We start from the raw sequence: 26,796 nt of genomic DNA on the forward strand, positions 1-26,796 counted from the left end.
TCACAATATTAATGTTTTGATTCAATAAATGCAGCCTTGATGAGCATGAGACAAATGTAAAATTTTAATGATCAGAGTGCACTGATAAGATATTTGCAAATAATAGACTAAAATAAATAAAACGTACATTGCTTATTAATGACTGAATAACGTAAAATACTTGTAAAATCTTTGCAAGCGTCTTTTTATATTATAATTATAATAATTATATATAATTTATATTACATTTTTGTATGTATATATATGGTATTTTTCATAAAACGTCACCGCATCCAACCAGCCAATCAGCAAACACTTCCGATCTGCTACGCCCCACCCCTGTTTCTTGCTGACGTCTTGTGTACTGTTTAATTTTAATGGCTATGTTTTTCCAAACAGAAGAACTTCTGCAGTCTGTCTTAATTATCCGCTAATGAAACAACGAGGAGGTGCGCACGATGCGTTTTACGTCGCATTTGCTCGCGAGCAGCGTCGCTGATCCCGAGGACGTCTCGTTCATTTCTAACGTAACTGTTAACGTGATACAAACCTAACGTTACACCTCGCTTGACAACTACAGTCGCCTCACACGGTGACAGGTGAGCCTTTTCTTTTAACAGAAGTTTTCTCTCAGAAAATGATATCGCTGTGGTGAAACAGTCACACAAAACATCGTAAAGCAGTTGAACATTTAAAAAATGCAGTACATGTTTATTACAAACAACGGTTGACACTAGTCATGTTACTCTGGTGAGTCTGGCCTAATGTTACTCGGGTCCCTTTGGCAAAATGATGGTGTATTTAAATATTAAAACAGTCTTTTCTTTCTTCAGGGTGGTAATCTTTCAGGTTTTAGAGTTGTGTCTTTCTCTTCGAGATGGCTGGGGGCATTACAGAAACTGGGGAGCCTTACTCACCATTTGTAAGTATTACATTTAGTCAGGTGGTTGTACATGGAGTTGTTATTGATTGACCTACTTTACATAAACACACTGGTCAGTTGGACTATTCTGTACACTCAGCTCTTTGTCTTGTGACCGTATCGTGGTACTGCAAACTGTCAGGTCGTCCTTGTGACATGCTTCCTACCTGCATTCATGAAATAGTTCAAAATCTGTGATTTTTTTTTTAAGAGCAGTGACTGACACCACTGAAAAGTAGTTCTGTTTTAAGTTAAAAGTTGTCTTTAAGTAAGTTAAAAGTTGTCTTTAGGTGCATTTATGTCACTGTAAGTCATGTGATTTGAACAATTCACTTTGTGTTACACATTTAAAGAGGAAATGAAAGCTGAGGAAACAGGAGAAACATGCGCGAATGGTTTGGTTTAAATCAGCAGAAACCAGCACATGATCCAGGCTTGTGTGTTTTTGGCATGTAGTCTTGTGGTTTACTTGAACTCATTTTCCCATTTGACAATATGGGAAAATGGCTAGACATTTGAACAGAGTAATTGTTAAATGTGTTATATTTGTTATAAACTAACAGTCAAAGTAGAAGATCATTTGTGTCTCACGATTAAACAAGTTTGTCTTTTTGTCTCATCATTCTGAGACAATGTGAGATATAAACTCAGAATTGCGAGGGGAAAAAGTCAGAATTTGGTAAATATAAACTTGCAATTGCGAGAAAAAAACAACAATTTTATTCCGTGGCTGAAACAAAAACAAAATTGCAAAATATAAATGTTGAAATTCTGCGAAAATCGGAATTGTGAGAATTCAAGCTGCAGTTACCTTAATAATAATAAAAAAAAAAAAAAAAAAAAAAATCAATTAAAAACCATTTTAACTAAAGTGGCTTTAGGACCCATGTTTAATTTTTGTAGACCATTTAAGATCTGTAATGCAGTGCAATTTTATTGCTCCCAACTTTAAAAAAAAAATGCATTGGCCTTCATTTGAAAACTCTTCATAAAGAATCCTCTTGAAATAAGATGAAATAAATCAGTACGTTTACTGTAAAGTGCATAATGTGTCAGCTTGAGTGTGCAGTATGTCCATTATCTGCTTTGTTTTGCTCACGTTGGTTAATGGGAAGTTTTTTTGTTTTTGTTTGTTTTTTTAAGATGATCAATATGGGAACTGCTCATCAGTTTCTAATGGAATCAACAGTACATTTTGTTAAGCTCGTGACTAATTTACAGTAGACTATATCGATTAATATGTGACTTGTGCACTCGAGTGGGAGAAAATGCAGTGCATTTCAAATGAGTTATCACAAACATTAGCTAATTGAATTGCATGATGGTGATACATTCCAGACACATCCTTTTTGCAAGGAAGTAGAACAGAGAACATAGACAGATGCCGTGTAATGAGGCCCCTTTGTGTGATAAAACCTGAGTGCCTCTTGTAATACATTTTCTATGCATCTGTGATCTCTGAAAACGTTTGAATCTGCTATAGACATGTTTGTTTTGTGTTCATGTAGGTTGGCCTGGTGTACATGTTCAATCTAATTGTTGGCACTGGTGCCCTGACCATGCCCAAGGCCTTTGCAGCAGCTGGTTGGGTTGTCAGCATCTCCCTCATCTCATTTTTGGCTTTTATGAGGTATGTTCTCCCTCTAGGCTCTTTTTTTTAATCCATCACACTCCCTTTCTTCCTCTCTTTTTCTATCTTAAAGGGATAGTACACTAAAAAATTAGAAATTGCCATCATTTACTCACCCTCAAGTTGTTCCAAACTTGTATGAGTTTCAACCAAGGGTTAGTTTTGGTTGAACTATTTCTTTAAGACTGCAAACACCGACTGCCATCAGTTGCTGGGTTTTGTTGTATCTCTGTATTAAACCCTGTTAGTTTTTTTTTGGGGGGTAAGCCATGTGAACCATGCCTTGAGCATTTTTAGGTAAAAAAAAAAAAAAAGTGCATTAAGGCCTGTTCACACCAATAAAGATAACTATAATGATAATATCTGTGACCATAACTACAAGCATCCACACCGAAGCACAACAATTTTCTGTTTATTATAAGCACGCTACCGTTTTGTCATCTGCAGCTTTATATGCTCGAGCTCTTTAAAGCAGGATAGATTCTGATTTACTGTCAATGTTTTTATATTCATCAGCTGGGAAAAAACATTCTGGAAGTGATTCCTGTGATATCATTCTTTAGTGTCATTATCGTTATAGTTGTGGTGTGGACAATTATCACAGAATTAGAACAATAATTATTATCTTTATTGTAAATAGGCCTTTAATGCTGTGATAAACCAGGGTTCACATTGCCAAACAGCAAGATAATGGAATCAACGATTCAATCAAATGATTACTATGCACATAATTGGAGTATAAGTATTGTATCTTAAGTAAACATTTTGAGAATAAGTGGTCAAATTTAAAAAGAGTGGCACCCTTTGTGAACTTGCCTTCATACATCCACTACAAATCTCCTTGATTGCAGTAAATTAAGGATGTGTTTATACTTGTAGTTTGATTCTTATGGTTATTTTGGTTCAGAACAAAAAATAAAATTATTTATTTAATCCTGGTTTTAGCGTTCACACTGTAATTTTTAACACCGTAATTTTTGTGTGTTGGTCTAAACGCACTCATATGCGTGTACAAATACTGCTGCTTTACCAGCTTGCAACTCACAAAGAGCTTATAAATTGTGTTAAGTCAAAACAGCACGTTTGGTCCGTGTTGCATTTATATTTCACTCAGAGTTTGGAAACTTGTTTCATGTGCACCAAAGTTTAAATACACTCTAAAAGTCATCGCAAAAATGGGTCAGAAAGTAAAGCTTTGAGAGAACATTTAGCAGCATTTGTTTTCAGAAACCACTTGGTTTGGTCTTTTTTTTTTTTCTTATTGCGAGTCTTAAGTGCATACCTTGCTGCTAGGCTTGATTATCTTGGGGTTTCATATATCAGGCTGTGCGTATTATATTTCCATCAATAATCTTTGTAGTGGTTTTCCAAACAGGGCTGGAATGAGTCTCCAATTTGCATGTAGTTTGGGCATGAATTTGAGAAGTTGTGTGCAGTGTGAGAGCACAGCCATGTCTTTCTTGTATGCTATTTCTCTCTGTCACTCGCTCATCTTTAGCTGACTTCTCAACCCTGTTACCGCTGCCACTGGTGCTGTGGCCATCAAAACACATTTATCACCTCTGCCAACCTGCCAGCTGTCTGAGTCACTGACAGAGCACAGGGGAGAGTTATGAGTGTTTAGATGAAACGGGATGGAGCTGTATATCAATGAAAGAGACCAGACAATAGTGGTCTTTGAATACAGGTTATAGGAGGAGATGGATATAATGTATATGACATACAGTTGCATATTTTGCATATTTTGAACTGAATGATATAGTTAAAAGTCTGTGTGTTTGTGTATAATAATACATAAAAATATGTATTTAATTTTCTGTTTGAAGTAGATATGATCGGTTATTAATTTTATTTATTTTTCCTATTGACCACAACATACGTCATTTCAGATGGGGAAACGTATTGCATTTAGTGGAAAAAAAAATAAAAATCTTTATGTTTGGTGTTTAAAGTAATGTGCAAAATCATGATTTGTTCAAGTTTATTTGTATAGCGCTTTTTACGATACAGCTCTACAGGAAATTAAGTTTCCACAATATATTTATATATATATATATATGTGTGTATTATATTTAACTTATCAGGAAGGCTATTCCAGAGTTTGGGAGCCAAATGTGAGCTCTACCTCCTTTAGTGGACTTTACCATCCTAGGTACTACCAAAAGTCCAGAGTTTTGAGACCTTAGGGAGCGGGTTGGATTGTAGCGTGGTAGAAGACGAGTTAGGTACGCAGGAGCCTTATAGGCAAGTAATAATATTTTGTAAATGATATGGAACTGAATAGGTAGCCAGTGCAGAGACTGTAAAATTGGGGTAATATGATCATATTTTCTTGACCTGGTAAGAACTCTAGCCACTGCATTTTGGACTATCTGTAGCTTGTTTATTGAAGATGCAGGACAATCACCTAGCAGTGCATTACAATAGTCCAGTCTAGAGGTCATGAATGCATGAACTAGCTTTTCTGCATCAGAAACAGGTAGCATGTTTCGAAGCTTGGCAATATTTCTAAGATGGAAGAATGCTGTTTTTGTAATATGGGAAATATGATTGTCAAAGGACAATTTGCTGTCTAATATAACACCCAGATTTGTCAATTTCTTTATTTTATTTTGTTAATTTGTTTATTTGTTATTTTGTTGCCTTTAAGGATTTTCTTTATGATACCAGCCAGTGGCTTGTCTCTGTATCGTGTTTTGCCTTATTCTTGTTTTTTAAGACATGCTACACGTGTTTTTAACTCTTCTGTCTTCTCTCAGTTTCATGACCACCACATTTGTGATTGAAGCCATGGCCGCTGCCAATGCCCAGCTGCGCTGGAAGAGGAGAGAACAGGAAGAGGTTAGTAACTGCATCAGTTTAATGCCAGCTGAATAAGAACATTATGTTCTTATTCAGTCTCAGGTCATTCCCTGTGAAAATTACACTGATCTTGGAAATGTTGCACGTCCCACTGCAGGTAATCAAGCCAGAAAGTCGATGAATCTTTGAACGAGACTGACCTATCAGTGAATGAAACCGGGCCATTTAGGGCAGAAGCACTAAAATAGAGCTATTATGTGTTGAAGCAGACTCAGAATGAGGCCAATGCTCAGTATGATTCTACAAATGGAATATAGAAAACCTTGCGGGCAAACAATAAATGGGCCTATACAACTTTAAAAAGCAAAATTAACATTTAATAGATCATCTCTTTTCTGCAACAGCATATGTTGTGCATATCTTATGTTTATGCTGAATAAGCGTGCCATGACCAATTTTGCAGTTTAGCATGACGAATTGCTACCTTTGTTTTTGTTTGGCACATTATATTGTGCACACAGCTTTTCAGCTGAGTGAACTGATGCAATTATCAAGCGTTTTCTCACACAACGTCCTCTCTGTCATATAGAACATTGTCTTAAAAGGATACTTCACCAAAAATACTGATATTATCATTTACTCACCCTCATGTTCTTCCAAAGCTGGATGTTATTACCGCACAAAGGAAGTAAGGCTGAAAAAGCACCAAAGATATTTTCAAAATCTTCTGAAGCTGTACTCTACCAATCAAACGGTAGTTCAAAATACAGTAAAAACAGTAATGTTGTCACACATTTCTGCAATTTAAAATAATTGCTTTCTATTTGAATATAATATGAAATGTAATTGATTCCTGTGATCCTTCAGAAATCATTCTAATATGCTGATTTGCTGCTCAAGAAACAGTATTGTTGAAAACTGTTGTGCTGTATTGTTGTGCTGCTTAATATTTTAGTGTGAACTGATACATTTGTATTTTCAAGATTCTTTAATGAATAGAAAGTTCAAAAGAACAGCATTTATTTGAAATTGTAAAAAGATTTTTCTCGCGATTTAATCCACCCTTGCTGAATAAAAGTATTAGATTCTTTCAAAAAACAGACCCCAGACTTTTTGGTTTTGGTTAGAAGCTATTTGTTCAATAATTAAACTAACCATTTTTGTGGTCACAACCATTTTAAGATTAACAACAGCGACTCCAGCTCGGACTATTCAGATGATGATGATGTTATCCGGGGACGTTCAGAACCCGTCGAGACGCGGCCCATTCTCTCTGTCCGTAAGTGCTGTGTGCGTTGTTTTGTGTCTTTGTCAATATAATGATTTGCAATGTCGAAATCTTAAGCTCACTGTTGGTTTTGTCATCTAATATAACAGAGCGTGCTGCGAATATAGACCACTTTGACATTGTCGAGAGAGTCGAGATGGGACAAATGGCCTCCATGTTTTTTAATAAAGGTAAGAGATCTTGCATCATTATGCGCTACAATGTAATCTTCATTTCAGACATTTAGCTTTATAAGGCTATTAAACAGGCCTTAAAAGATGGCTTCCGAAGGTCAAGTTTTGCTGGAATGTGCAGTCACAGTGAACAAGGTTATTGGCTGCTAATGAGGTGTAATTAGAACTAGTTCAATTACTTTTGGTTGTAATTACCACACTCTAGATCCGTTATCTACTTTAATGTAAGGAAAGGAGAGGCTTGCTTAAAGACGGAGAACCCAGGTAATGAGAATCTTATGAGGAATATGAAGAAGACGTGTTCACCTTGAACCACAGACTGTCATTCATACAGTTTCCTATTTTCAGGATTCTTGCCCTCCTAAGCATCATTTCACAAGCGGCGCTACACAAAGGCTGACTCAACAGTGCACAGAGCAGCCTTGTAATATCTCAACAGCATTGCTTTTGGCATCTTTTCCAAACCATCAAACAAAGGACGGACATCAGAAATGGCTTGCTGCTCTGTTCCATACAGGGTCGGAAATTTATCCAGGGGACAAAAATGCCACCAAAATTAAAAGTCCCCACAAATTCCTCTACACAAAATGCCTCTACACAATTAAACTGTATCTATTACAACTGTTGTTATTAATGTGAAATGTGAAAAGGAAGAAGTTACGGTATATTTAGACCTGCTCTCATTTTACACATATTTTGCAGCGTTGAGCGTTATAACCAATCACACACATTTCTGTTGAGCTTATGAATGCGATGGCCAATGAGAGGTGTCACCGATGAAGGAGAAATCATCTGAAGACGCAGGAGTTAATCCATGTGGTCAGAGGTTCAACCGTAATATTATGAAGCTACGAGAATTTTAAAGAGGTCCTTATTACCTTTCCGGGCCTTGAACGTGGTAGTTGCATTACTGTCTATGCAGAGTCAGGAAGCTGACGGATTTCATCAAAAATATCTTAATTTGTGTTCAGAAGATGAATGACGGTCTTATTATGGGTTTGGAACAACATGAGGGTTAGTAATTAATGACAGAACCATCCCTTCAACTTATGTCTGAGTTAGCCTTACAAGAATATGATAAGCTGTTTTCCCACTCAAAACATTTTTTATGAATTCTATTAATGAAAATTAACAAGCATTATTAGATGCTTTATTACAAGAGCAATAAACAACAATGGTTTGTCATAATGCAGTTCTTTGTAATAAAAAATTAAATAACAGGAATTAATTTGCTTTATTTAGGCTATTTACATTCTACAGCATAATGCAGTTGTCGTGTAAATGTGCCATCTTTGAGCAGCATTAAACAGTGCAAATAAACATGCCATGATCGATGCATGTTGAGAGAATTTTATTGGTAATGGTCTATAGCAGGGATCCTCAAATCTGGACTATTCCTGCAGAGTTTAGCTCTAACCCTAATCAAACACACCTGAGCATGCTAATCAGAGTCTTCAAGATCATCAGAAAATCACAGGTAGGTGAGTTTGATCAGGGTTGGAGCTAAACTCTGCAGCATATTGGCCATCCAGGAAAAGATTTGAGGAACCCTGGTTTATAGTATTCTGATTAATTGAGGTAACCGGTTAAGTTGTAGTTGACACAAAAGGCAACACAGAAACAGTTAGTATTTAGGTAATTGTAAAAATGAGAACCACCCCCCCAAATATTGCACTATAATGGAAAGTTCAATCCCGACACTGGTTCAATACGAAGGCACATGGAATCCACTAGGTGGCGCACTCGTTACATCCTACAACAAACCAGTGCTGCACGCACTCACTTTTGATGATCACAAACACACTCTTGTAGCTTCAGAGCTTAGTGTTTCCTCAGCATGGATGTCACACGCACGCCCTGTCGCCTCTTCATTATTCTATTAAGCGTGATGTGTTAAAATAGCTTGCTTTGCTCTGACCTTTCCCATTGTGGGATGGAGTGAAGTGGCCACTTTGGAGGTGCATTTGGGAGAAACTAATGACTACCTGAGCAGCATAGCAGACTCTGATCGTAAATGTATTAAATTGAAGCGTAACTCACTGTGAAGGGGCTTAGTGTAGTTAGTGTGACTTGTATTGACTGTAGATTTAAATATAATACTCGTTTGCCCTCCTGTTTTAGGACATGCTGTCTTTTTAATGCTAGTGCAATTGCTGAACGCAGTCTTTGTAATGGGGGTGATCAATCCATGAGCTGCCATTCAGCGGGAAGAAACCAGTTTTTTATATGCCAAAATCAACTGTATTGAGAGGCTTTAATGTTTGTGAATGGATTTTAGGATTGTCCAGGCAGGTGGGAGGTTGTTTTTAGAGAAAACACAATCAGCAACTATTTGTTTGCAATTTAAGGTTACAGCAGAATGTGAATCCGCTTTGGTCTGAAATTACCAACAGGAAGCCTGGCTTTCCCTCGTTTCATCATTGGACAGGTTTCTTCATGGCCGCTGGTTTATCAGGGATGTTCACAGTAACCTTCCCACTGACAGGTTGATTAGAAGTCGGCTTCGGATAATGTCACAGAGGAGATAGATTAGTTCATGATTGATTTTGTTTTTTGGTGTGCTTACTAAGACTATTACTTTTGGCTCATGATGGGGATTTGTTTCAGACCCCTAAACATAAGTGTTAAACTTTGGTGTGTAACTCGTCTTCTATTCTAAAAAATATTTTAGAATTCATCATTCATCAGTTTTCAGCCCAAAAAAATTATTAGCGTATCTAAATTGACCCAAATTTGAGTTACCATTGCATCTCTTTATTACATTTATAATGTGCGTATGGGTAATGAAGCATGAAGTTTGGGTTTTAATTCAGAGAAGTTGTTCAAAAATAATATAGAGACCTCAGTAACAGACTCACTTTTTCTCTTTTATAAAATTTGTTTAAAAAATGGTAAAATAAGTACTTTGCCTCTTGGGTGTTAATAATTTCCTGTGTTTTCTGCCAGGTTTTTGCCATTTAATTTTTGTAAAATGAACTGGTTTTAAAAATTATATTAGTAATTAACCTCAATATTTTAATATTTAAATAACATACTCTTTCTTCTTTATAAATTTAGCTTTAAAATTTGTAAAATAAGCTCTACAAGTGACTTTACGTTCATAATTTCCCACATTTTCTGCCAGGTTTTCGCCACTCGTATTCATAAAAAGAATTGGAACTGACAGCAACATTTGCTGCTTTTTTTTCTGTGGAGGAAAAGATGACTCAATTAAGCTTGTAAAAGAGTATATCTTAATTTTTTTCTTTATTTAAATCTAGTTTTAATAGTCTGTTATCGCTAGTCGACTTCAGAGTAATTAATGAGCTTATTGGTTGGTTGGACCGTTCAAGAACCTCGTAGGAGCTTCGGTGATGATAAATGTGTGATATGGTAAGCCCATGTGTTTCCTCTTGAATGCTCTCCATCTCATCTCCAACTGGCAGGGACTGAGTGATGGATGGATGGATGGAGGAACAGGTGAAGAGGAGTGTGGGGTTAATGAAGAGAAGAGCAGGGGGAATTTCGTAATGAAGTGCTTGCTTCTTTAATTAGGATGATTTATACATGCGTTTAGTGGGTATAGAGTCGGGGAGGAACATTAGAGGAATCTTCTTGGGAATGATGCCGCCCATCTTCATGTTCGGTCAACATCTCAACCTGTTTGTATTTGAAGTGCTGTTTTATGTAAAGCCGTGAATCTTCAGAATGACAGATGATGCTTCTTTCCGCAGTTGGCGTCAACATGTTCTACATCTGTATCATCGTGTACCTGTATGGAGACCTGGCCATTTATGCCGCTGCTGTACCTATATCACTGATGGAGGTCGCATGGTGAGTTCGGGATCTCCCATCTTGTTATTGTTCTAGACATTAAGTAATGAAACATCAGCTTTATGTTTTGAATGTTAAAATAAGTCCAACCATTAAAACCTGACTTATTTCATATTAGTTGCAGATCATGAAAATTGAAAAACTCAGCTAATTTCTTATGGCAGATGCTTTCACATTTTACTGTTCGAACCAATGCAAACATTTGTTTGCCATCAATGTGGCATCTTTTTTGGGCCATATTTCATTGAACCTGTCTGCTATTTTAACTCATTGGTTTGTGCAGATAAATTGCAAAAATCGCACCAAATTAAAATTTTTGTGCTGAGCATTCATTTTGGTGTGAACAGGCCTTCATCCTATAAAATCTACTTTATCATATTTGATATTTCGAATTTCTAAGGCCTCAAAAATATCCACATGATCAAAACCTGTTGTACACTATGCCTTTTGTCATTTGATTGTTTTTTTTTTTATTAAGTTATAGGCTTCTTAGTATAATTGCAAAAATGTTCCCCTTCAGGTCCTTTTTGCTGTGAAATCTTCACAAATTTTTAAAAAGTAAGCATAAGAATAACTTTATATTGTTCTTAGGGATGCATCGATTCGATACTCCGTATTGGTATCGGCTCCAAAACTGGCATATTCTGCCGGGTTGGGTATCGGTCAGACGAAACCGATATTCGATATTGTATAAATTCGATATTGTGCGTAGCTATCCTATTCTGTTATTTTTAAGCCCCACGAAAGGCACAAAAACATTATAAAGCACCATAAAGTTTTGGTGCACTACATTTCAAGTGTTCTGAAGCCATTAGTTCCAAGGGTTAGTTCACCCAAAAATGAAAATTCTGTCCTATAATTAACTCATCCTCATGTCGTTCCAAACCCGTAAGACATTCGTTCATCTTCAGAACACAAATTAAAATAAATTTTTGATAAAATCTGAGAGCAACTGCAATGTTCCCAGACCCAGAAACGTAGGAAGGACTACGGTAAAATAGTCCATGAGACATCAGTGGTTCAACTGTAATTTTGAAGCTACGAGAATACTTTTTGTGCACAAAGAAAACAGTGAAAACATAATTTATTCAACAATTCTTTTCCCCGAGTTACAGTCTTCTGCCATTTTGGAGAGTACCCCAGAACGTAATCAACATAATCAGCGCTGTTTATGTTCAGTAGAACGTAAATAACGCTGATGAACGGGGTCATTTTTATAAACTTCATTTTCAGGTCAGAAGTGTCTAATTGTTTGTCTTCTCGCAGTGGGAATCACTCGTGCAGTGCTGGGAGTGTGAAATACAATGACACTGAGTCATGCTGGGGCCCCGTAAAACGCAAAGATGCCTACAGAGTGTTTCTGGTGAGTGCAGCAGCGCCCATTACAAACACAGTCAAACACAGGCACCTTGTTGGCAGAATTTATGTCTCGGCAAGGTGCTGGACTCACACCGGCTGAAGGTAAGAAAGACAAACGAGACACTTAATACTTCTGCGTAATCTCTGTGGACTCCTCGCCTCATGCATATCAGGAAACTCTTGAGTGCCCTTGAAATTCACGTAGAGCTACAGCACAAGACGCCGGTGTGATTTCCTCCTTGGCTTTAGCATCGCAGCAGTGATTGATGTGCTGATTCATTCCGCTCTGCTCCACCCTCCTTCATCTCTAGAAATGAGGGAAGTGGCTGTCCCGCCTGCCAATAAAAAGCATTGTTTCAGCTTTTTTTTTATTTGTTTTTAATCTCATCGCATGGATAAGCTTCTTACTGCGTTTTAACCACAGGAAATTATGCTGATTTTAGAACGTGCCAATATGTGCTTGCCTTACAGATGTGGAGCTTTTCCCCCTTCGTGCTCAGTTTGTCATCTCCTGTTGAGTTTTAAGATGAGGTCACATGCCGTGACATTATGTATGTATCGGCTGTAATTGGGTTTAGTTTGTTAGATAATTTCTGTACGCAGCCATTTAGGATGCTAAAAGACATAACCCACATTTTCCAGTCCCAAACTCTGAATTGTTTGACTAGAAGGCCATCATTCATTTTATTTCTGGACATGCCCTTAAATAAATCATCTTTTTTTTTTATGAAAGATTAATCCGCTGGCTTATGAACCGAGTGTCGCTGGGGCTGTTCTGTTCCTCTCACCTTCACCTCCAACTGTCTCTGTTGTTGTGAGAGAAGAAAATTGACCAATTTTGAGTCTGGGGAATGTCCATAGGGCCCAAATGTCTGAGCCACCAACTTTATGAGCTTTATCAGACCAGGAAAATCTGTGCCACAGGATGCCAAGCACATGGCAATTCTTGTTACAGCTATACAAAAAAACAATTTCTTATTGTAATATTAAAAACCTGTGCATTGTTTAAGTGTTAAATGGATTATTCAAATATTAATGTAATATTGTTAATATATTTAAGTGTACAGAATTTAGTTTATTCTGATTAAAAATAAATAATAGTCTCTGGAAATGACGATTTTCATCACTATATGAGATTAATGTGTAGAAACTTTTTCTGCATTACATGAGATTTTGGGGGCAAAAATGTGCTTATTTGTCATGAACATGAAAATGGCAATAAATCACAAATCTTTAACGATCCTAAAAATAGGATTAATTCTTTTTTTCTTTTTTTTTTGGTGCAAATTAATATTTCTTAATTTTGAGACTCTTTTTTTTTTTTTTTAAATCTTGTGATGAAATATGAGTCAAGGATGTTTTGTGAGATTCACTCTTTAAGACTCTGCCATCAAATTTAACACGTCAGCAAAATTAAGCACGCATTGGTGCTTCGGTGTTTTAACATGACCACAAAAATGTCAGGTCACATTTGCATGCAAATGAGTGACATTTACATAAATCCCCCGTCTTTGCACTAACTTTGTTTTCAGTTTCGTCATATACCTGAGCTTGTCTGAGAACACTGATGTTAGTTCATCACTTTGATTGCTTTTCATCGCGTTGTTAATTAGCAGTTCCTCACTGACACACTGTACATTTCTTTCAAATCAAAGCAAGTTAGTCTAACCCGAGTCCTTGTTACTTATCTGGCCTTGCATTCTAGATCCGTGCTGATCATGCAAATCTTCTCCCGTCCTATTAAGAAGACTGTTGCTGAGACGTAGCGCAAATCTATTACAGGTGCCATGATGTGTGGAAAAATGAAAAGATCTAAGTTTCACCTGTTATTATATCTTAAATGCATTCATGGCAATTTTTTGGTTGTCCACTGGAGCATAATGTTTCTAGCAAATATTCCAGATTATTGAATTTTGCCCATATGCTCTTGTAATGTGTCTTGAATATATCCCTAAATTATCTTACTTTTGAAACCTGCCTTTAAGAGAGAGTGAGTTATGACCCCTCAGCTACCTTAGCGCAGATGCATTAGTTTTTTCTGCTTTTTGGTGCGTCTTGACTTTGACTTGTAGCCGTACGTGGTTTGCCTGAGAATATTTGAGAGCGATGGTCAGTTGTATCCCCTTGTGGCCGGTGGGATTGATGTTTGACACATTAGTACAGCCTCATGGCATAAGCTTTAGAAAAGAAAAAAGGGAAGATTAAGAGGGATATTATGCCTTCACATAACACCTTGCCTCACTATAATCCCTGAGTGGGCGGCAGACCGTGACACTGTTCTTTCTCTACCTGTGACACACAAAGAGGGATGTTATGGATGTCTTTAGGGGAATGCGGCCTAAGAGTTTCCAGGAATGGAGTGTGCTGGACTAAAAAACTGCATGTCTCAGCAAAGGCCTTTGTAACTGCTGTTCTTCTTTGTACTGCTTAACGGCTGTTCACACCTAATACAACACAACTGCACATTGTGTAAAACTTCCTGACTTCAGTATCTTTATTCTGACATATATAGTAGAGATGAGTCAGAATGGATGACTAGATGTCTTTGTTTTTTAAAGAAAATGCGATTTCATGTTTTCCTTTGTCTTTGGAGTGTTACAAGCTGTTTGTGCATATGTAAGATCTGTAAACGGCTCATTCAAACAAGCTCCCACATGTCTACGTCACGGTGTGGGAAGATTTGCATAACACTGCCCAAATGTATACGCAACGAAAGAAGGCGTGATTTTTATTCCCACTGTAGTATTGTTGCCGACGCCATGTCGTGGAGACGCTGCGTGTTTCATTGTGAAAGCGAAAGTATTTTGTTTGGCCTTCCAAAAGAGGACACAACTAGAAATCAGTGGTTAAGTTAAATTTACAACACTGTTCCAGAACAGTACAATGCAAATATTCGAGTGTGTGCAGCACATTTTACGGAGGACTGCTTCTTGAACCTAGGAGAGAGTACAATGTGAACACTATGAACGACTGTGAACACTATAAAGTGAGGCAATTCCAACGTCGCAAGGACAGTCTGGTGCTTCTGACTCACAGCCTGTAAGTACGTTCCTTATGAGTCATTATAATCAGTAATTATGTTCTCACTGAATGCAACAAATGCCTTGTTTATAATGTTTTTATTTTTGGTTTTGTTATTTTTTATTCTCGTCGCGCCGGGACACGGCATCACAACATGGGAAGGGGCATAACATTTCCGTCACACACTTGAGGTATTTGGCCAATCAGAGCACACCTCGCTTCTCAGAACGATGAGCTTTGTAAAAAATTGGTGCTTTTCAGAAGGGCGGAGCATAGAGGAGCAACAATGTACAGTATGTGGAAAATGTGTTTTATTATCGAACCACATAAACACATTGCATTACACCAAATACACCAAATAATGTTCTTTTTAGCAACGTCATATGACCCCTTTAAAGTAATGGTGGTTTAACGGGTATAATGAATTTGGTAATGGAACCAGCTGTGATTGGTGTCATAAAATTGGGCAGTTTCTTGGTTAAATTCATACTTTTAAAGCCAAGCTCAAAGGGTTTTTAAAATATTTAAATGTACTTGCCCTCATGTCATTCCAAACCTCTATAATACTGACATTCTTCAAAATATTTTGTTCCACAGAACAAAAATATCAAATGTAAAGACGCTTACTTTCAGGAACAGATGTGAGCATTGTTTATATTATATAGTATTGTATAAAGTAGCATAAAATAGTTTTATGCATAAATTATTTAGAATATAAATTTGCAGAAGTATAACACTAAAAATGTGTCTGATCAGGTGAAATCTGTGGTCCTTTTTCTCTGAAATGGAAGGAGAACTTTGCTTGGATTGGCATCTGGCAACTTTTATTTATATTTTAATAGTTTACTATTAAAATGCAAATAAAAGTAAATTACGCAGCCAAGTATAGTATACATTTTATATTAAAATATTAATTAAGTTAATTTACTCGTATAATTAACTAATATATATTTGTATTCAGGGCACGTTGTATAAATATATTCACTGAATAATCCTGAGGCAGTTATGTAATTATTACATTTATGATCCAATTTACACTCCATGTTTTATGACTCGTTGCACATTAGTTTTCATAATGGACAGTGTGTATGTAACAGCATGTGCTTAATTCATTTCGTTCTCTTCTCATTTCTTCAGTTTTCTCCCTTTTAAGTGTTAAGAAGATCACTGCTGTCACTATTTTATCCCATCATTAAAAATAAATAAATAATATTCCAGCACTTGCTGTTCTAGTGGCACAGCAAACAAAGAGCTATTTTTGAGCTCTGGCTCAACAGCTATCCCTGAGCAATGCTATATTTTTAAAGTCCAAGACGGATGAGACAATTCTCTGAAAATATCAGGGCTTTGGGACAAGGACAAAAAGCGGCATTTCAAAGCAAAATAATAGTAATTTTTCTACCCGTAATTAAGCATTTTTGTCAATTGTGAAAGACTTTAGATCTATTTGGGTTGTCTGAAATGGGTATGGCTAAGGCAGAGTCTTTTTGTTGCCTGTAAAGTCAGACATGCCTCTCTGCCCGGCAAGTAGCGGCTTTGATCAGTAGTAAAGGTCCACACTGTGTAAAACTGCCATTTTATCTGCCATGTTCACTGCAAGCTGTTAAGAAGATCAGTAGACTGAGACTTCATCTGCTGTCGATTCATTTCAGTGTCCAGTTTAAAGAGCTTTTTAAAGAACCAGAGTATCTGTTCAGGCTTTAATGGCATCTGACCATTAGGCACTAACATGCATCTTTGTGACCGAAACGTTGTCAAACAAGCACTTGAAAGTTTAAAAGATATACTTGAGTTCATGTCCAAGACATTGTTGATTAATTTAGGGAAAGTATTGAGAGCCTTCCGTGGATCTGCTTATACATGGAATGGATAATGGGGAGTGAGGCTGTAAATTATATCAAGGACAGGAAGGTGTCCTCCTCCTCATTGGGCTGGTAATTATTCTGAAGGGGAAGCGGGATTGATGGCTGTACATGATCACCTTTATTCTATGGGTCCTTGTTAAATAAGCTCATTTCCTTAACCATCTTGATGGGAGGAACCTTTGTAGAGGTTGACCGATTGATCGGCCGACCGATTTTTGGCTTTTTTTTTTTTTATTAATCTGCATCGGCCGATTGTGCTGCAAATTAGGCTGATTAATACTTTACTTACTTACTTTACTTTTGTCATTTAGCAGATGCTTTTGTCCAAAGCGACTTACAAATAAGAAAAAGTAACTAAAACTAAAAAGTTATATATAATACACAGGCGCGTCTGCAAGCAACACGTGATGCTGCCTCGTGCGGCAAGCAGATTGCCATTCCACTGGCACAACGGATAACCCTGTGATGTCCCCCTCTGCCTGCTAACTTTTTGAAGAGAGAACTACCTGGTAGAGCTGTGCGATTAATCGAAATCGAATCGCAGTCACGATTTGAGACATTGCGATTTGCTAATCACAAAGCCTGCGATGTGGACGCGATATTACTCTGATCCAGAGCATATGCACGACTGCCAGCCTTGAGTGACAGTCTTACTAACCAACAGAGTGAGAGCACCTCCGTTCTCCCCGATCAGCACTGCTCAAGCCAACTGCTAAACACCCACTGTTTAAAAAGGGTCAGATCAAAAGTTAGGCAAATTAAAACTAAAGAAAACATATATATTATACTGCATGTTCGCTAATTCAGAAGACCGCACACACAGCCCATGTCTCTGAATGCTTCTCGCTCAGCTCTGCCCCACGCTGCGCATATCACGGAGGAGCCGCACACACGCAGCCTGTCTCGTAATGCTCTTTTATACTCACGGTCTCGCGTCCGGTTCAAGTCTCTCACGAGCACATCTGGCAATATGGACGAGGCTTGACGCACGCGCACAACCTGTGTCCACTCGCGCCTGGCTCTGCGTTTAAAACGAATGTAAATTAAGTCTAACTGCTTGTTAATTTCACTTGGATGAAATGAAGCATTCAGCACATTTTCCACTTGTTCTTAAATTCCCAAATACTTAAAAATGAATAAACTGCCCATGTAACATGTAATACTTTAATAATTGGCTAAAGAAATAGTTTTTTTATTTATAAAAAATAAACACATCTTTCCTGTGAAATTCAGTAATTCTGTGAAGTATTGGGGAAGTCGTGGCCTAATGGTTAGAGAGTCGGACTCGTAACCGAAAGGTTGCGAGTTCGAGCCCCCGGCTGGCAGGAATTGTAGGTGGGGGGAGGGAACGTCCAGCGCTCTCTCCACCCTCAATACCACGACTGAGGTGCCCTTGAGCAAGGCACCGAACCCCCAATTGCTCCCCGGGCGCCGCAGCATGGCTGCCCACTGCTCCGGGTGTGTGTTCACGGTGTGTGTGTGTGTGTGTGTGGATTTGTTCACTACTCACTGCTGTGTGTGTGCACTTGGATGGGTTAAAGGCAGAGCACCAATTTCGAGTATGGGTCACCATACTTGACAATACGTCACGACTTTTTTTTTTTAAGTACAGGTGTATTGTACATATACAGTAAATGTTCATTTATTGTATATGTGCTCAGTACTTGGTAGAGGCTCCTTTTGCTTTAATTACTGCCTCAATTCAGCGTGGCATGGAGATGATCATTTTGTGGCACTGCTGAGGTGGTATGGAAGCTCAGTTTGCTTTGATAGCAGCCTTCAGGTCATCTGCGTTGTTGGGTCTGGTGTCTCTCATATTCCTCTTGGCAATACCCCATAGATTCTCTATGGGGTTCAGGTCAGGCAATGAATCTAAAGTATATGACTTACAAGAAAAGTGTATGTGTTTGATGTAAGTCATATACATGATGTATATGACTTACATCAAATATGATGAAATTAACACACAAATATCATCTCCAGCTGCTCTGAGAGTCATTTCATTAGCATTTTACCATTTAATTTTAGAAAAGTACCGTCATATCACATGATACACAGCAGCTGCAAGTTCCTCACGGCAACCCGTCAAAATAAAGCTTTAGTTTAACGTTAAGAAACTGTCAGAATATAAGACTCAATACTACTACTACTAATAAATATTAAATCTTTTTTTTTAATCTTTAATGTTTTTAATCTGTAATCTTTGTTTTCTTTTTAATTTTAACAGTAAACCTCTGTTGTGCAGCACTTTGTTTGCCAAAAAATAAAAGGATTTAATTTTCATTTGATTAGGATAAATTAAATTAATGTTTTATGCCTTCATCTGATTACCAGAAAAATTAAGAACATCATTTTATAGGGCCCTTTTATTGTTTAAGAAAGGACCCTATACAAAAAAAGAATAGGTTTAAAATACAGGCCCGTGGTTTTTTAATTTCTTTTTGTTAATTCACCATTTGTAAACTGATGTTTACTGTTCATTTTTTAGAAATACCAATAGCTTTTGTATTAAAACTATATTCACTGAATATAATACAAAAAAAATTGAGAATCGAATCAAGCTTGCGAATCGAAATCGAATCGGGACATCTGAATCCATACCCAGCCCTAGTCACAAAGATCTTGGATTCATAAAAAATATCTTCATTTGGGCTATGAAGATGAACGAAGGTCTTGCGGGTTTGAAACTGCATTAGGGTGAGTAATCAATGACAAAATTTTCATTTTTGGGTGAACTATCTCTTTAAGACGCAGCATAATTTCCCTTCATGTATACAAGTTATTTTATGCATTAGTTTTGTTTTTGTTTTTCCCAGAGGAACCATGATTTGGACCAAACAGCCAGTTGCAAAGTTGGTTCAAAATGTCTAATGCAATAATACAGTGAAATTCACCTACAGTATTTTTTGTTAACATTTGTAAACATTTATTTTCTTGCAGGGACTTTCTTGAACGTTTTTGAAGGATTAGCTTAAAGGTGCCATAGAATGGAAGACTGTCTTTACCTTGGCGTAGTTGAATAATAAGAGTCTTGTACATGGAAATGACATAGAGTGAGCCTCAAACACCATTGTTTCCTCCTCCTTATGTAAATCTCATGAATAAAAAAGACCACTGAAAAATAGGCGAATCATAACATGACACTGACTGTTACGTAACAGTCGGGATCACTAATAGTTACGCCCCCAACATTTGCATATACCCGCCCATGTTCTAGGCCAGCCGCCAACCAAACCATCAGTGAACATGGCAGATCATGGAAATAAATGTTATGTTCCAGGCTGTGCAGGGATGGGTTGGTGTCTGTTTTCAGAAAGGCATGGAAAGCAAATAACGCGTTCTAATAAAATAACGCGAGCCACTAAAGGGACATGGTTAGCTCCTTGCTAGCTGTAGCCTGTTACAGTACATAAGATTTCTTTTACCACATAAACAGAGTAAGGGGAGATGCCTGAGGATGATGGCGAATGATTTACAAATCCTGAGCACCACTGACAAGCATCTGATCTTGTAAAATGTGTGGCAAGTACTGCCGCTCCATAGTATAAACAAAGTTCGTGCGATCGCGAATTTCGGAACTGAAAGTAAAATGCGATCATGCATTCCAAAGCAGTTTCAATGCCCAGCATATTAATAGCGGCTCCCTGATGCCTGCATTTTATTTACAGTATAATTACCCAACGATATAACTGAGCAAGAACGTATTTAAATGTATATTTTCCCTGTGTTTCCTTCCTGTGAGCTACTGAAATGAGCCGCACTGTGAAACAGCCAATCAGAGCAGAGCTCAACATTGAGCCGCACTGTGAACTGGCCAGTCAGAGCAGAGCTCAACATTATTATTCATGACCCTTCCAAATAAGCCAATAACAGACCGTTTCATTCTGGGGAGAAATCTTAGGATTGTAAATCGACATGTAAAACTGTTTCTGGAGAATTTACTTAAGCCACATACCTTCTATGTAGATATCAGAGAACAATTTAAAATATTGTATCAATACATTCTTTGGCACCTTTAAATATTCAGATTTTCCACTGTATCCTCATTACTACCATTTTAAAGTCTGTGTAAAGTCAAAATTAAATGTGTTTAAATTAAAAAAAAGAGACCGGGCTCTTTTGTAAATGATCGCAACCAGGTATTATGCATTTACCGTACATAGGGTTGTAACGATATACCGGTAAAACGGTCTATCGCGGTTTGAACGTACACGGTTATCATACCGTAAACGTGCATATCTACGGTTTAAGAAAAATAATGAAAAAAAAATAAATAAATAAAAAAAAAAAAAAAAAAAAAAAATTATAAGGCCGTATAATTTCTGTGATGCAGAGGGAATCCCGGTGCAGTCGTGAACATGGGATTTACAGTATAACGTTAACGAGGTTGTCACTTAAAACGCGCAATCTGATGGATGGATAAATCAAAAGTAGATATGAGTGGCGCCGTTTTATCTACTACATACTGAAGTATGCATGCATGATACTAATGGTGTTCTCAGCATCTACATAAACATGAACATCAGCAGAGCTGCTCTGAAAGAGAGCCAGTTTTATTTGAGAAAAAACATTGTCAAATACACTAAACTCAAAGGTCTGCTACAACCCGTCAAAATAAAAGTTCAATTTAACTTATAGACCTTTTTCATGGAACGCGAAATTACCCATTATGCTTTGCGCGTACATGTAGGCAGGATGCTCCGAACTTCCGGTTAGCGGCTTGATGAGTTACAGAGATATGCATCTATGGTTACAGAATTGTTTGGACAGCTCTGAAACGACGATTGTAATCTGTTTTACTTGTACTTTTAACGTCAACAATGGCAACAAGCAATGACAATATTAGATCGCGGTGGCTGCACAATCAAGACTATTTAACAAAGACCGTAAACAAAGTAACTTTGTGTGTTCCTCATCCTATGAAGTTGACCAGCGCCACCTCCTGGATTGATGATATGAAACAATGGCCAGCAGTCACATATGTTGACATAATCAATTATCTTGTTTTGTCTGAGGGTGTAGATGGCGAGGAGCTTAGAAATTATAAAAGCACGAAAGCATACAGTTATCTACACAGTAATAAAATTGGACGAATACTTTGTCATAAACATCAGCAATTTACATTACTGAAAGCGGAGGTAGAGCCGAGTCAGTCTATAAATAAACCCAATCACATCGCGTGGGTGATGTTACAAAATAACGGAGTAGTGGAAACAGCTGGATGCTCCTGTGTAGCTGGCCCTGGCAGGTCTTGTAGCCATGCTGCTGCTGTGTTGTGGAAGGTGGGTATTTATAAATAGAGTATAAGCCGTTTTGACTTTTATTCATGCACAGGATATGAATTCTTGATATCAACAATTTAAATTTTCACTAATTAAAATGCTAATTCTTGATACCAGGAATTAAATTTCAACTATTGAAGACTAGAATTCTTGATATCTGTAATTGTATTTTCACTAGCTAAATGTCACCATAAGCTGTCATTCAAATCCAAATTTTTGATATCAAGAATTCAGTTGTGACCAGTGTTGGGTGTAATTAGTTAATTAATGTAATTTAATTACTTTTCCCTAAATTATTTAGCTCTTAAAAAGTGGTAATAGTTATGTACTGTGAAATAATAAAGTAAACTATGTACTGATTTTTTTTTAAAGGTGCAAAATGCTGTAACCAGTGGTATGACAGGGCTATCTTGCACTGATGAACAGTGTAGATGGAATGCAGGAACCAGAAAAAACCTTCAACAGAAAAGAATTAGTCAGATAACATTTAGACATCACAAAGCTGAGGATGTATATAGTGCTTCATCTACAAGAGAGGGAGAAAGGCTACCATCTACACCAAGCTATGACACACATCATGACTTCAGGGAGAGAGTCAGTTCATCAGACACAAAACCACTCTTTGAACAATGCTACAATGCAAATGTATCAGTGCAAGGGGATGACAATGACAGCTTAGAACTCCACCAACCACATGGAGAGACTTTGACTTGCAGTAAATGTAAAGCATTTTACAGCAAATACATAGAACTGAATAGTGACCAGGCAGCTGAATTGGAGATTCAAACACAAAATCAGAGTTTGTCAGAGGTTTGGCATAGTGCAAGACAGATAAGGATCACTGCTAGTTCAGCTAAACGTGTACCAGTACGAGCAACAACAAATCCTGATAAATTCATGAGAGAGCATCTCTTTCCTACCTTTCGGGGGAATGCAGCTACAAAGTATGGGAGTGAGAAAGAGGTAATAGCTCGGAGCCTTCTTGTAGAAAAAGGTCTACAGGTCTCCCACTCAGGTATCAGGGTCAGCCTGACAGAGCCATGGCTGTCTACAAGCCCTGATGGCATAATAAATGGTATGGAACTTCTGGAAATAAAGTGCCCTGTTCCCAAGAACACCACCACCTCTCTATCAGACCATTTCACTATGAATAATAGTGACATCAAAGTGGTTGATGGGAAGCCTGAATTACAGAGGAACGGAGTCAGGGGCTACTATAGACAGATACAATTAGGGATGTTTTGTACTGGGCTGAGAATGGCAAAACTACTTGTCTGGTCTCCAAAGGAACACATTCTGATAAATGTACCATACGATGCAGAGTATTCAACACACCAGGTTACTCATCTGAGAGGCTTTTACTTCTCAGTGATGCTTCCTAGAGTAGTAGATGAATTCATTGCAAGACGATTCAAACTGAATGACAAATACTTACATGTAGTCAAAAAAGCTTAACCTACTGGTAAGGTAAAGATTACCAGAGTTTTAAAAACAGTGTACAGATGCTGACATGGAGAGGAAAAAAGTTTTAATGTATCAAGTTTTCAAAACAATTTTGTATTTATTTGATATTTCCTTGTATGTTTTTTTTTTATTAGATTAAAGTGTATATATGTACATAGTAAAATGAAATAGAAATAATATTGAGATGGATTTTTTTAGAATTACAAATGTCAAGTATTGTTATTAAATACTTGTATGTACAATACATGACTAATACAGCAGTCTGAGCATTACAGGAATAGTTTATCCAAAAATTAAAATTGTAATTATTTACTGTTTTTTTTTTCTTCTTCTGTTGAACACAAACGAAGGTATTTTGGAGAATGTTGGTAACCAGACAGTTGACGGTAACCATTGACTTGATAGTGGAAAGAAAAAAGATTATAGAAGTCATTGGTTATCATCAACTGTCTGGTTACCAACATTCTCCAAAAAAATAAAATAAATAATCTTTTGTGTTCAATAGAAGAAAAAAAAAATCACCATGAGGGAGAGTAAATGAAGACCAGATTTCATTTTAAAATAACTTAATTTTCTGCTTCACGGATCAGTTCACCACGCAAATTCACTAAAGCTGTACATATACGCAGAATTTTATCTATCTTTGGCATAAGGGTGATAGGCAAAGTTTGTGATAACACCTTGTATACTTTCAGTCTCCTAATTGCACGTTCAACATGTATCCTTACATTTGCAATTCTGCGACTACATGTGACTTTTTCTTCTGTCAGCTGTGTTTTGTTGGCGAAGTGAGGAATTATCAAATTAACTTGTCTTTCAAACAACAAGTCTCTAATCAAAAAACCCCTGTCCACCATCACTTCATCTCCTGGATGGAGATATTCAAGAATGCCAGAATCACACGTGATAAATTTGTCACTGCAGCGTCCCCCATATGCTGCAGATATAAACATTACTAGACCACATGGTGCAATAGCCACTAAATACTTGATAGTGTTGCAAGCATAGTAGTGGCTGTAAGATTCAGACCTTGAGTCTAGGTTCCTTGGTCTTTGCACTTCACTTTCACTGCAGTCTAAGATACAGGTAACATTGGGATAATGTTGCTTAAATGACTCTGGTGTTGTGGCCCTGATTGTTTCTTTGGGAAGCCATGGTATCAGATCTTTCAAGACTACAGCCATGGTGTCAATCCAAAAAGAAATTATCCTGCTCACTTGGCTTACTGATATACGGAATCGAATGGCTAGATCTTCTATCAACAGGTTTAATTTCAGTTTCATTAGTGTGAGCAAGATTTGCTGTTCAATTTCAGTCTGGTAAGACAGATTCCCATGGGGACGCAAAACAGCTACAAGGGTATGAAATGTGTGGAGTGGGAGACCAGTGTACAGATTTGAGTCATAGTCATTCATCAGACTAGGAGGCTTGAAAGTATCGCACTGCGTTGACTGGTTTACATAAGTTACACTGTGTTGTCTCTTGATGTAAGAATGCTCCTCGAAGATGTGGTCTTCCCACTGTGTACCAACAGAGGCAACGTTTTTAGAGCTGTGGTCAACAACATCTGATTGCTTGGTACTGGGGACAGATGCAAGATTCTCTTCTTCAGGTCTCAGTTCATCCTTTCCAGAATGCTCTTTGTAAACACCAGCTCCTATAAATACAGACAAGCCATTATACATTGAAGCATCTAGCATTAGCTGGGTTATTATATGGTACAGGGTGAGTTTCTATTTTGAAAAGGGTGATTTTTCGAGATTTATATTTGATTTTTTGAAAATAGTTAATTTAATGTTGGATACAATAATGCAGAATTCTAGTTTAGCACTTATACACTTAATTGGCATTATGAAAAACAAAATGCTGACTTTCCACATTTTATAAACCAAAATAAGTTTATGAACAAATACTTTTAGGTATTATTTTGTTAAATGTTGTGATTTGAGCTACAAATGGTAAACATTTATGGTGCCATACTGTTGTAGCTGGTAAAATGATCAGACAGACTACACTCTGCTGCCAAAATATGTAGTCAATATTTAAGTGTGTGCACACTTGGTTAAACACTTTACAAGAAAAATCTCAAAGTGGAGTGTTCAAAGTTGAATTCAAGTCAGACTTTAAACGATTCATCACGGTGAATAAAACCAATATGTGTCCCTGGAGCACAAAATCAGTCATCAGTAGCACAGGTATATTTGTAGCAATAGCCAACAATACATTGTATGGCTCAATTATGCATTTCTCTTTTATGACAAAAATAATTAGGATATTAAGTAAAGATCATGTTCCATGAAGATATTTTGTAAATTTCCTACCGTAAATATCAAAACTTAATTTCTGATTAGTAATTCTATAAAGATATGTTAAATGAATCAGACTTCACTCCGATTAGAATCAGACAATGAAAACATTGCAACAACATTTTGTTTTCATAACACATTTATGTTTACATTCTGAATATATATTGAATGTAGGCTACTTATCGAATATACTTAAACATCTTTAAGAAACCAGAATTTTATTCAGCATTTAAGCACACATCATGAGAACTTGGTCGTCCAGACATAACGTTACTGAAAAGACGCATTTCGATTAAGGTTAATTGTGAAGTCCCAATAGCACTTTAGCGTGTAAATAACGTACGTTAAGTGAATAGTCTCACCTTCGTCCGGACACGTTCGTCGTCTTCTCTTCTTTCTTAATGGACGATCATATCCAAGCCAAAGTTCGGGATGAGGATTTTCTGTCGTTGGTTGTCTGTCCACAAAGTGGAAGGAGCATACGTTGACGTTACGAGGGGGACATTTCAAATTAAGTGCTGCGAGCCATTGTCTTTTACTCTCGTCGTCGGACGGCATCTTGTGCAATTTAAATGGCCTTGGACACTGACATTCTGCTCGTATTGTTTGCTTGTGTTCATAACACTCTTGATCGAGAAAGTTTTTCATTTTTCTGTAGCTGTTGTGACAGCCTTTTACCGCACAAACTTTCCCCGAGCCTCCACGATTCGCCATTACCACCAACGTCCTCTAGCTGATGACAATTACTAAACGGAAGTTCGAAGCATCCTACAGGAAGTCACTCACCGCTATGGCGCCCTCCATGGAGAAGCGAAGAAAAAGGTGTATAAATCAGCATTGTACAATGTACTTTAAAAATAATGTTTAAATAAATTAATTAAAGAATATTATT

The 26,796-nt window shown here is 37.3% G+C and overlaps 1 protein-coding gene across 1 annotated transcript in view; it reads left to right on the forward strand.

The window, feature by feature from the left end:
* Nucleotides 1-311: 311 nt before the first annotated feature.
* LOC306868928 (transmembrane protein 104-like) overlaps nucleotides 312-26,796 on the forward strand; it is a 56,742-nt gene continuing 30,257 nt past the window's right edge. Inside the window, exons 1-8 of the mRNA XM_079415405.1 lie at nucleotides 312-578; nucleotides 813-901; nucleotides 2,410-2,531; nucleotides 5,291-5,372; nucleotides 6,516-6,612; nucleotides 6,711-6,791; nucleotides 10,508-10,607; nucleotides 11,874-11,970. Coding sequence (XP_079271531.1) covers nucleotides 857-901; nucleotides 2,410-2,531; nucleotides 5,291-5,372; nucleotides 6,516-6,612; nucleotides 6,711-6,791; nucleotides 10,508-10,607; nucleotides 11,874-11,970 — 624 coding nt within the window. The 5' untranslated portion in view covers nucleotides 312-578; nucleotides 813-856. The remainder of the gene's footprint in view (nucleotides 579-812; nucleotides 902-2,409; nucleotides 2,532-5,290; nucleotides 5,373-6,515; nucleotides 6,613-6,710; nucleotides 6,792-10,507; nucleotides 10,608-11,873; nucleotides 11,971-26,796) is intronic.

This window comes from Barbus barbus (genome assembly GCF_936440315.1).
Source record: "Barbus barbus genome assembly, chromosome: 4".
Taxonomy (NCBI): Eukaryota; Metazoa; Chordata; class Actinopteri; order Cypriniformes; family Cyprinidae; genus Barbus; species Barbus barbus.